The sequence below is a fragment of the Camelus ferus genome, chromosome 16 (assembly GCF_009834535.1).
Source record: "Camelus ferus isolate YT-003-E chromosome 16, BCGSAC_Cfer_1.0, whole genome shotgun sequence".
NCBI classification, from domain to species: domain Eukaryota; kingdom Metazoa; phylum Chordata; class Mammalia; order Artiodactyla; family Camelidae; genus Camelus; species Camelus ferus.
In genome coordinates this window covers 48,867,451-48,878,666 of record NC_045711.1, presented here as the reverse complement: position 1 = coordinate 48,878,666, position 11,216 = coordinate 48,867,451, and the positions used below count along the sequence as shown (strand labels likewise).

The 11,216-nt window shown below is 55.9% G+C and overlaps 1 protein-coding gene and 1 long non-coding RNA gene across 2 annotated transcripts; one reads left to right on the top strand and one right to left on the bottom strand.

Annotated features, from left to right (window-relative positions):
• On the bottom strand, nt 1-3,222 carry LOC116656854. Its single transcript, XR_004311858.1, has 4 exons — nt 3,167-3,222; nt 2,949-3,053; nt 2,252-2,351; nt 1-1,879 (listed from the first exon to the last, which is right to left on the bottom strand). It is a non-coding gene; the product is annotated as an uncharacterized LOC116656854 (long non-coding RNA).
• Nucleotides 3,223-3,575: 353 nt separating this feature from the next.
• Nucleotides 3,576-11,188, top strand: NR1D1 (nuclear receptor subfamily 1 group D member 1). Its single transcript, XM_006176333.3, has 8 exons — nt 3,576-4,222; nt 6,936-7,277; nt 7,544-7,632; nt 7,721-7,865; nt 8,206-8,846; nt 9,138-9,323; nt 9,845-10,055; nt 10,707-11,188. The coding sequence occupies exons 1-8, from the start codon at nt 4,192-4,194 to the stop codon at nt 10,904-10,906; spliced, it is 1,845 nt and encodes a 614-aa protein (XP_006176395.1). The 5' UTR covers nt 3,576-4,191; the 3' UTR covers nt 10,907-11,188.
• The last annotated feature ends 28 nt before the right edge of the window (nt 11,189-11,216 follow it).

Here is an 11,216-nt window from a genome sequence, read left to right as displayed (position 1 = left end):
TAGTTGGTACTTAATACATGTTTATTATTTCCTTTCATTGGAAAAAGGAGTAGTGAGGTCAAGATAGAAACTGAGGCAAAACACATCCATCGAACCCAGTCCTGGATCATGCTTCATCCCCCCTTTTTCCATCTCCCCTTAAGAACAAATTAACTCAGACTTTGACCCTCCTGCTTTCATGCTCTTGAAATTCTCCCCAAGAGGTCTAAGCTTTGGCTGGGTTAGGGAAAGCTGGCTGGCTTTTTAGACAACAGGAAAAGAATCTAGGAGGGCAGGGAATGAGTCTCTTCCAGGCACAGGGCTGCTTCCCTGAGTCTGGGGCATACCCAGGGCTTCTGATCTAGGTTAGCATCACCTGGGCAGGCAGGTTATTTCCCTGGGACATGGTTCGCCTGGTGAGAAAGGAGAGGGAAAGGAAGGCACCTACTGAAGCCTGACCTGGTTTCCAGGAAAGACCCACCCCAGTCAGTCAGTCAGTCAGTCAAAGCAGTCAGCCAACAAACTAGGCCACCCAGGATTTGCACAGGGTGTTGCCCTGTTACCTAGAACAACCTACTGACAAGGAGAATATATCTTGGATCAAACACACATCCACACACACTCATAACATTCACACTCACACACTCACACATGGAGTCTCTCACTCACAGTCACACGATCACACACACACACTCTGGCCAGAGCTTAGAGCTCTTACACTCTCTTCCCTTCCTAGGTCTCTGCTGTCCTCCCCAAGAGAATTAAAGACATAGCTGGAAATGTATACACATACACAGGATCCCAGTCTGCCTATAAATGGTGAGGCTAGTCCCCAGAATCCCAGCCTCTGAGGAATCCGAGTGGAAGTGGAGGCAACATGGAACCAGAGTAGTGCTTTGCTGGGCTGGGTCTTGGATATGCATCTGTTTCCCATGCTTCCAATCTGAGCACTGTTTATTAAAGGTCCACTTCCTTCTTGGGTTGAATTTGGCTATGGGAGATATAGTGTGTGTGTGTGTGTGTGTGTGTGTGTGTGTGTGTGTGTGTGTGTGTAGAACTGGAATGTCCAGCTGCTGGGGGTGGGGGGCGGTGGGAGGCTGGGTTGAGATGCATCTGTTGTCTTAAGGTCAAGGTTGAGGTCAAAGAGCGGCCACAGCTAGATTCTACTCCAGGTCCCCAAAGACCAAACAACCCAGCCTTTTCTCCCTCCCTTTGGTGGCTCTCGGTCCCTTAGCCTCTGTCCTTCTCCCATTCTCCCAGCAGCTGCTGACAGAAAGAGGAGCAGGGTGAATAGATAGAAGCTTCTGGAACCTAGGGAGAGTCCTGCTTCTTTATCATTCTGTAGCTTTCTCTCCAGTCATAGAAGGAAGATCCCATAGTTACTTCTTTGTCAGGGAGAAAAGGAAGGGCCCCATAAGAAGTGCAGAGAAAGGAGGGAGCAGAAGTAACCCCCCTGCTCTGCCTCCTCCTCCCAGCCTCCGCCTTCATACCTCACACAGACTGCAAAACAACCCAGCTTCTTGCCAAGAGTTAGGCTGACTGCATTTCAGCTCTGCTGCCTCTGCTTCCTCCTCCCTCTCACAGGCTGTAAACTCAGGGAGGGAGGCTTGACCCCTGGCCCTCCCCCTACAGGGATAAACACCAGCTAGTCGAACAAGGGGTGGACAGGGTCACCACAGCAGCAAACAGAGCCCTAGTTGCCAAACAGGGCAACTAAAGGGAGTGTGCCAGTGGGGGTGCTGGGGCTGGTGGGGAGCTAGAGGTCATGCCAAGGTCCTTGATTTTAAGTCCAGCCCTGGCAGGTCCCTGGGTGCTGGCCCTGGCTCTGATGGAGAATCTGGAAGGGCGCAGAGAGCAGTGCTGGACATGGCGGCTCGCCTCCGAGCTTTCCCTCCAGATCCTAGCGGGAGGAGGGAGAGGGGGTGGAGGGAGGAGGGAGGAGTGAGAGGGGGTGGAGGCCAACTTCAGAACCAAGTTTTCCTGAAAAGCCTTTTTCCTTGTTTGTCCTAGCCCCTCCCAGGCCCTCCCATGCTCTGTGGCAGCTTCCCAGCGCTGGGCCAGAGGGCCAGGGCAGGCCAGGGACAAGCCCACTGTCCTGTCTCTCCTACTTTTCTTGGGGGCAAGGGAACAAAGCAAAATCCCAGGCCATTCTAGGGAGCCGTCTTCCCTTGGCAGTCAGAGGGTCAGTGAGTGGTCAGCCCACCTGTCCAGTCCCCCCCACCCGCTTCGGTCACCCTCACAGCCCTCTCAGCTTACTTACTTCCTCACTTACCCAGCTTACTCCTTCCTTTAAGTCCATACCCATCCTTTCCTCTACCTCTTTGATGGCTGTTGTGTTTCCAGGCATCCATCAATGCGGTCCCAGGAGCTGTCTGTGAACAAGTGGAGAAGGGCTTCCTGTATGAAAACCAAAAACCAAAACAAACAAACAAGCAAACAAACAAACAAACCCCCTCCCTAGAAGCAGTGGAACTGAGGAGGAATTAGCAGGTGGTCCAGGTTCATTTGGCTGCTTAAAGAAGAGTCTCGCCTTTCTGCCTGCAACCCAAGTCCTCAAACAGGATAGACCTCTGCTGGAGGCCCCATTTTCACAAATGGGGCAGTTGTTCCTCTGAAGGGAGATGCTGGCTGTTTCTAGCCCCAGTTCAGTGTTTTATTTTTGTATCAGCCCACCTCCCTGATGGTGGGCAAATGAAACCAGCAAGGGATGTCTGACCTTGGGCCAATCACTTCTGCTAAGCCTCATTTTCCTCATCAGTAAAGGAGGGACAGTTAAGATGGTCTTTGTGTTCTCGTCTCTGGAATCCACGCTACCCTTAAGCACTGGAGGGGGTGGGGTGGGAGTGTTACTCTGCCTCCAGGCCCCTGCCTTACCTCTGGCCCCTTTACTTTAGAACCTCAAAGCACTTTCACCACAAAGTTCCCCTCCCTGGTCCTTTTTATTTCCTAGACAAAGGGAAATGACTCACCCCAAAGTCACTTCGAGTGGGTGGGATGGTGTCATACAAGCAAACAGGGAGTCCCCAGGGACATCTTCACCCCCATGGTGACTCCTTTTCCTAAAGGTGTTCTCCCTAAAGGGGACCAGAAAAGAAAAGGGGTCACATTTCCTTTCTGTCTCAGGATTTGGTGCTGCTGCAGAAGTTCAGCTTAAGCTCCTGACGGTGGGGATATCTCCCTCTCCTACTTGTCATCTCTCTCAAGTCACCAGTAACCTCAAGGCAGTTCAGTCCTGCAATCACGTGAAGCCCTCACGTTTGCAAGGTTTGCAGAAAGGGGCTGTTAGTTTTGATTTCCCAGGGATCAGCCAAGCCTGCCAGTCCCTCCCCGGGAATTCACATGCCTCTGCCATACAGGCTTTCCAAACGCGCCACCCTGACTCTTTAGCGCACCCCACCCCACATGGCGCTCAGCTCCACCCTGGCCCCAGCCACAGCTTTTGCAAGGCGGAAAAGGGGAAATATTCGCAGTCCGCCCACTTTGCCGGCGGACTACATATCCCGACAGCCTTGGCTTTACGCAGGCGCACGGAGCTCAACGTGCCTGCTGCTGGAAAAGTGTGTCACTGGGGCACGAGGCGCTCCCTGGGATCACATGGTACCTGCTCCAGTGCCGCGTGCGGCCCGGGAACCCTGGGTTGCTGGCGCCTGCGCAGAGCCCTCTGTCCCAGGGAAAAAGGCTGGGGCAAAAGGCGGCTGAGACTGGCAGAGTGAAATATTGCCGCCGAGGGAACTTAGCAGGGCACACGTCTCGCTTCTTTGCGCCTGGGTGCCCCGTTTCTCCCCATCACCTACTTACTTCCTGACTGCAACCTCTCTCCCTCTGGGACTTGTGCACCGGGAGCTCCAGATTCGCTACCCTGCAGCGCTGCGGAGCCGTCAGGCTGTGGCACCCCGTGCACTGCAGAGAACCGACCCTCCGTGCTACCTTCTAGCCAGAACTACTGCAAGCTGATTCCCCCTGCCCCCTTCCCCCAGAGTCTCTCTGCTCTTCCCATGCAAAACAGACCTCCGTTGCCTCAGCGTCCTACCCTTCTGCAGGGCTGCAGTCCCGCCACCCCAAGACCTTGCTGCAGGGTGCCTCGGATCCTGATCGTGAGCCGCAGGGTCCACTCCCCGCCCTCGGCCAGTGCCCAGGGGGCGACAGGGGCAATTGTAACCTCCAGTTTGTGTCAAGGTCCAGTTTGAATGACCGCTGTCAGCCGGTGAAGACATGACGACCCTGGACTCCAACAACAACACAGGTACTAAGCTTCCTTTGCTATCATCCTTTTTCTGTCACTGTCTTCTCTCCTCCATCTAAGCCTTAGAACAAGAGGAACTTTGTAAGGGACTGGGGACTCCCTCGGCCTGAGGATTTGCTAGCATGCTGGTGGCCATAGGCTGGGATTTCCAGAGCGGATTGTTCAGTCTGGGAAAACGCCCGGAGGCACCCCCGCGACACCCCTCAGAGTCCCAGAGCTCCCTGTAGCCTGAAGGACCCGAATCGCGGGGAAGGAGGAAATGAAAAGCGGGTACATGTGGTGAGATAAACAGTTTAGAGGAACTGGGAGCTTTGGAGCAGTGCCCCGAAACGCCCCATTCTGTCCACCCCCTGCAGCTGTGGCATGCCTGGACTTCTCGGAAGGAGGACCCCCTCCTTCCTCTTCCCTTAGTTCCTGCAGGCTCGAGGGAACTTGAGAAGTAGTGGAGCGATCTGGGTTCCAGGCAGGAGGGGCTGGGGGAATGGGTCAGATCTCACTGGGAAATCCTCAGTGACTGTAGGGAGCGGCACTAAAGGAGCCCCGAGAGTGGTGCTCTGCCCTAGGGAGGACACCCAGAGCGCCCAGGCGGCCGGGAGCGCTCACATGGCTGCAGAGCCGGGCCCACGTGCTGCGTTTGTTTTCATTCAGCAGAAGCCGTGGCCGCCACCCCATTGGTGGTTGCCTCCCGGCCCCGTTACATAATGAGCTCCGCCCCCGGTTGCCCTGGCAACGCGTGTTCCTTTCTCTCCTCCCCTCAGTAGTCCCGGCCCAGCTGGCGTTCCGCACTCTGCCGGAGACTCGGACCTCGGACTCCGAGGAGGGGAGGGACGGGGGCGGGGCTGCTGCTCTCGATTGACGGCAAGCGGAGAGGGCGGGGCCTCGGGTTCTGGGGTTCCTCGTTGGGGAGCCACGTGCAAGAGGCACACGTGGAGCTGGGACGTGAGGCCGGCTGAGGGCCCGGCTCCCGCCCCGCCCTGCCAAGATCTGGGTGAAGCTGGGCTGACTCACCGCCCCCGCCTGCCTCTTTTTCCTGTCCGCCTGCTCCGGGGCCCCCCCGTCCCCATAACCGATGCAGAGTTATATGGAGCCATCCCTGACCTCTCGTGGCCTCATGTTTACACTCCTCAAAGGGACCTCACATCTAGCCACTCTTCTCATTCCTTTCCTCTTTATTCTCTTTGCACCCACCGCACTGACCTGCCTTTAGACTCAGCTTTCCCACATTACAGATTCTTTCTGTTCCCCCAAGCATCTTAGTTCTGCAAACACTGTCTTACCTGTACCCTGACCAAACAAGAAGCAGTTTGCCTCCTAAGGACTTCCCCCAAAATAATAGCTGAAAAGAGATCGTCTCTTTCATCTTTTTTTTCCCTTTTTTTCTCCCAACAGAAAAGAAAACAGACCCAGAGAAGGGAGTTGATTTCCTCTAGGTCACAAATCAAGTTGGTGGTGATAGCTCCAGAACTAAAACTAGACTCTTTTGAGTGTGCCCCTCACTTCCAGGTTGGAAGTCTCTTTGGATGAAAGTCTTAACTCCCTTTTTGGGGATGGCTGAACTAGGTCAGATTCATTTACCACCAAATAAATATCCCATCCCCCCACCTCAGCCCTGAAACTGTAGGAGCTGATCTGTTGTGCAACTATTTTACAGGGAACTAGGTTCACCCTGACCAACCTTGAGCTATTTTAGGGATGCCCTGCCCAGCTTAGTGTGTGTCAGTGGGTGAGCAAGACATGTGCCTCTGTAGACACGTAGAATGGCCTGTGTCGGCTCACACGTGTCCTGGGATCCTCCCTTCTCCCACCCAATCCATGGCAGGCTGAGCTAGGTATTTGGCAAAGGTGTGGCAGGCAGGTCACCTTTTTCTCCTGCTAATGCAATGGGAGCACGGCTACCTGGTTGGCAATATAACTAGAGGGCCAAAGTCCCTGAGTAGCCAGAGAGCCAAGGTCGTTGTCATCAGGCTGAGTGATCTGGAAGGGGGAATTCCAAAGCCTTCGGCTGGACAGTTTGTCCTTCACTTCCACCTCCGGCAACTTGCACTAAGTCCTTCCTGGATTCAGAGATAGAGTCCTCTCTGACTCTCGATCTTGGAGGCCAGGGGAACAGGTTCAGTACCTTCCGAGAATATGTCTTCCAGTTTTGAGGGGTTGCAACTGTCTTACCCTTGTAAGACCTCCACTCTCCTCTCCTCACTGGTGGCCAGCTGCTCCTCCATGGTCTCATCCCTGGAATGGTCTTGGTGTTAAAATCGGCAGCTGTTTTTTTTTTTGAAGCCTGGGCATTATGAATGGTTTTCAGCTGCTCATCCCATCCCCAGGTCAGCTGCTGACAATTAAATCATTATCTGCATTTGATATTCTAAAGGAAGGCATCCAGGGCCGGGGATGGGGGAGTGGAGGGCAGGCAGGGGCTGTACACATGTGAGATACTCAGAACATCACAGAGGTCATGCCTCTCGGGAGGTACCTCACACCCAAGGCAGCACCGAATGTACCTGACAAGAGTTGCAGGGGTTGGTTGGCCATGTCTGGTATGTGCTGGGACATTGCTTATTGTGGCTCTTCCAGGGACTCCAAGATTAGGGGTTCCACGTGGTTAACTTCTGAATGTCCAACAGTGTTTTGGGGAGGCAGGTGGGGGATGAGCAGAGTGGTGCCCTAGGACCATATATGGCGCTTGACACCCCTTTCTTTTTTATTCTCCTGCCAGGTGGCGTCATCACCTACATTGGCTCCAGTGGCTCCTCCCCAAGCCGCACCAGCCCTGAGTCCCTCTACAGTGATAGCTCGAATGGCAGCTTCCAGTCCCTGAACCAAGGCTGCCCCACCTACTTCCCACCATCACCCACTGGCTCCCTCACCCAGGACCCAGCTCGCTCCTTTGGGAGCATTCCGTCCAGCTTGGGTGACGATGGTTCCCCTTCTTCTTCATCTTCCTCCTCCTCATCCTCCTCTTCCTCCTTCTATAATGGGAGCCCCCCAGGGGGTCTACAAGTGGCCCTGGAAGACAGCAACCGAGTGTCCCCCAGCAAAAGCACCGGCAACATCACCAGTGAGTAAATTTCCAGCCAATTTTGGGGAAGGGAAGGTGTCCAGGCCTAGGTGGGGAGTTGATGTTCACGTGACACAGTTACTCCCAGGGCCCGGCCTCAGGGATCTCTCCTAGAGTTTCACCAGCTGCTGTCAGCCCAATCTGGTCATTCAAGTGCCCCCTAGATTCAGCTTTACCCCATCCCAATCTCCAGCCCAGAAAACCTCCACCTCTCTGGCCACTCAGATACCCCTCCTGTTCACCTGCTGCCCCGTCTCTTCCCACAGAGCTGAATGGCATGGTGCTACTGTGTAAAGTGTGTGGGGACGTCGCTTCGGGTTTCCACTACGGCGTGCATGCCTGTGAGGGCTGCAAGGTGAGGCGGGGTGGGGTCAGGGCAGGGACCACAGGACACATAGGCCTGGCCTGGACAGAGATGCTCACTAGCTGCCCCTGCCCGACAGGGCTTTTTCCGTCGGAGCATCCAGCAGAACATCCAATACAAAAGGTGTCTGAAAAACGAGAACTGCTCCATCGTCCGCATCAATCGCAACCGCTGCCAGCAGTGTCGCTTCAAGAAGTGTCTCTCCGTGGGCATGTCTCGAGATGGTGAGGCAGTGCTGTTGCCCCATGAGCATCCCCGCGCCCACCCCTTCTGCCACTTAAAGTTTCTGAATTAATCCCTCCCTTAAAAAGTCCCAATACCGTGCGTCTCATTTACATAGGGAATGCCCGGATTTCATCCTTTTGGGTAAACACATGCTTCTTTCCCATTAGTCCCTCCGGTCACCAATCCCTACTTGGAAAACCCCCTCGATGAGTGTGGCCTTGTGGGTTTTGGTTTTGACGTGGAAGCCCCAGCGCGAAGGGTCTTGCCCTTTCAGGAGGAAGGAAGGAAGCATGTGAGCGTGTAAGAGAACTTTCTGACACTGCTCTTATCCCTCCACAGCTGTGCGTTTTGGGCGCATCCCCAAACGAGAGAAGCAGCGGATGCTGGCGGAGATGCAGAGTGCCATGAACCTGGCCAACAACCAGCTGAGCAGCCAGTGCCCGCTGGAGACCTCGCCCACCCCGCACCCCACCCCGGGCCCCCTGGGCCCCTCACCACCTCCGGCTCCAGCCCCTTCCCCTCTGGTGGGCTTCCCCCAGTTCCCACAACAGCTGACACCCCCCCGATCCCCAAGTCCGGAGCCCACAGTGGAGGATGTGATATCCCAGGTAGCCCGGGCCCACCGAGAGATCTTCACCTACGCCCACGACAAGCTGGGCAGCTCACCTGGCAACTTCAATGCCAACCATGCCTCAGGCAGCCCTCTAGCCACCACCCCACATCACTGGGAAAGTCAGGGCTGCCCACCTGCCCCCAATGACAACATCATGGCTGCCCAGCGTCATAACGAGGCCCTCAATGGATTACGCCAGGCTCCCTCCGCCTACCCTCCAGCCTGGCCCCCTGGCCCTGCCCACCACAGCTGCCACCAGCCCAACAGCAACGGGCACCGGCTATGCCCCACCCATGTGTACCCAGCCCCAGAAGGCGAAGCCCCTGCCAACAGTCTGCGACAGGGCAACTCCAAGAATGTTCTGCTGGTGAGGGCACTGGGGGTGAGGTGGGCAGGGGGCCTGGGAGACTGCATTTAGCACAGGGCCACTGGGTGTGCCTGGAGGCTAAGTGCAGGGAGGATGCTCAGCTCTGGAGGCAGGGCTCTGCCTGGGAATCCCTGATCTCCACCTGGTACCTGATTGCTACTCTACCTGACAGACCCATCCTCCAGGGCCCCAACTCTAACCCAGGCAGAATCTGGGGCCCAGAGGTGCTGGGGGAGCCCATCTGAGCCAGTCTGGCTGATACTCCCCTCCCCAAATTCCTTCCTTCTCCAGGCATGTCCCATGAATATGTACCCGCACGGACGCAGCGGGCGGACTGTGCAAGAGATCTGGGAGGATTTCTCCATGAGCTTCACGCCCGCTGTGCGGGAGGTTGTAGAGTTTGCCAAGCACATCCCTGGCTTCCGTGATCTTTCTCAGCACGACCAGGTCACCCTGCTTAAGGCTGGCACCTTTGAGGTGAGTGACCCTTTGCACTCCCTGCTCTTGACTTTGGGAAGGATCCAACAGAAAGGCTGGGTGTCTGGGATGAGCAGAGGCCCTGAAACCCCACGATTTTTGTCCTTACTCGACTGATGAAGGAGGGGGCAGGCTCCCTCCCAGTCCTGCCTGTGGACGGCTGAGGCTTCTGCCATCTCAGCTGGGGTCTAATCACATCCTATTACCTTAAAATAACTTTAGGGTACAGCACTACCCCCGTTCTAGGCATGAGCAAATTAATTCGGGTGAAGTGCCTTGCCCAGGGTCACAAGGAGTGATAAGGCTGAGACTCAGATTCAGGCCTGCTGGATTCCAAAGCCAATGAGATGTTCCCCATTCTTCCACCTGGGCCCCCCACCCCCACCCATTGCTCACTCAGAAACTAGCCCCACTCTTGACTGAGAAATCTAAAGCAGCATCAGTCACCCCTTCGGAAAACTTTAGGGGCAATCTGGCAAGTGCTCCTTCCACCCCACCCAGGATGACTGTCCCTGCTTTAGGTGCTGATGGTGCGCTTCGCGTCGCTGTTCAACGTGAAGGACCAGACAGTGATGTTTCTGAGCCGCACCACCTACAGCCTGCAGGAGCTTGGCGCCATGGGCATGGGCGACCTGCTCAACGCCATGTTCGACTTCAGTGAGAAGCTCAACTCCCTGGCGCTTACCGAGGAGGAGCTGGGCCTCTTCACCGCGGTGGTGCTCGTCTCTGCAGGTACGTCAGGCTCTCGCCTGAGCCTGACCCGGGGAGGAGGCGGACGCAGTTCGATTCAACACACCTTTTATGGAGTACCTACTCTATGCCAGGCCCCGCACTGGGCACTGGGGATACAGACATGATTCAGACACAGTCTAGCTTGGGAGACAAGACTCATGCCCGACTAATTATAAAACAGTGAGATAAGTGTCACAGTAGAAGCATGAACCAAGGGCTTTGGAAGCACACACAACTATTTCTGCCTGGGGAGCTGGGGAAGGAGGTGACACTTGAGTGGGGCCTCAAAGGACAAGTAAAGATATTGCCAGGCAGAGAGAGGGGGAAGGGCATCCCAGGCAGAGGGCACTACAGAGCAAAAAGCAAGCAAGCCTGGGCGTGCTCGGCCTGTTCAGGGAAGGAGGGTGGCCTGGTGGGGTGGGAGGTGACCAGCCCTGCTGAGCCCACGCTCCCAGCTCTCAGGCACCTCCTGCTCTGGGGTCAGAGGCCTGGGAGGGAGAAGGAGTCGTGTCCCTCCTCCGCCTCCTTCCCCGTCGGCCCCCGGAGGGGCTTCAGGGAGAGGCTGCATGGCCCGCCGCGTCCTCGCAGACCTCGGGGTCCTCGTCAGAGGAGCTCAGGGAGCCTGCCTCACTGCTGTCGTCTTCCCCACAGACCGCTCGGGCATGGAGAATTCCGCTTCGGTGGAGCAGCTCCAGGAGACGCTGCTGCGGGCTCTTCGGGCTCTGGTGCTGAAGAACCGGCCCTTGGAGACTTCCCGCTTCACCAAGCTGCTGCTCAAGCTGCCGGACCTGCGGACCCTGAACAACATGCATTCCGAGAAGCTGCTGTCCTTCCGGGTGGACGCCCAGTGACCCGCCCGGCCGGCCTTCCGCCGCTGCCCCCTTGTACAGAATCGAACTCTGCACTTCTCTCTCCTTTACGAGACGAAAAGGAAAAGCAAACCAGAATCTTATTTATATTGTTATAAAATATTCCAAGATGAGCCTCTGGCCCCCCGAGCCTTCTTGTAAATACCTGCCTCCCTCCCCCATCACTGAACCTCCCAGCCTCCCCTATTTAAACCACACCCCCCCTTATTCTCTAGCCCCCCAACTTGTTCTATTCCTGTCTCAAATCCAATAGTTCACAGCTGAGCTGGCTTCTGTGGTGTGTGCTCGTTTG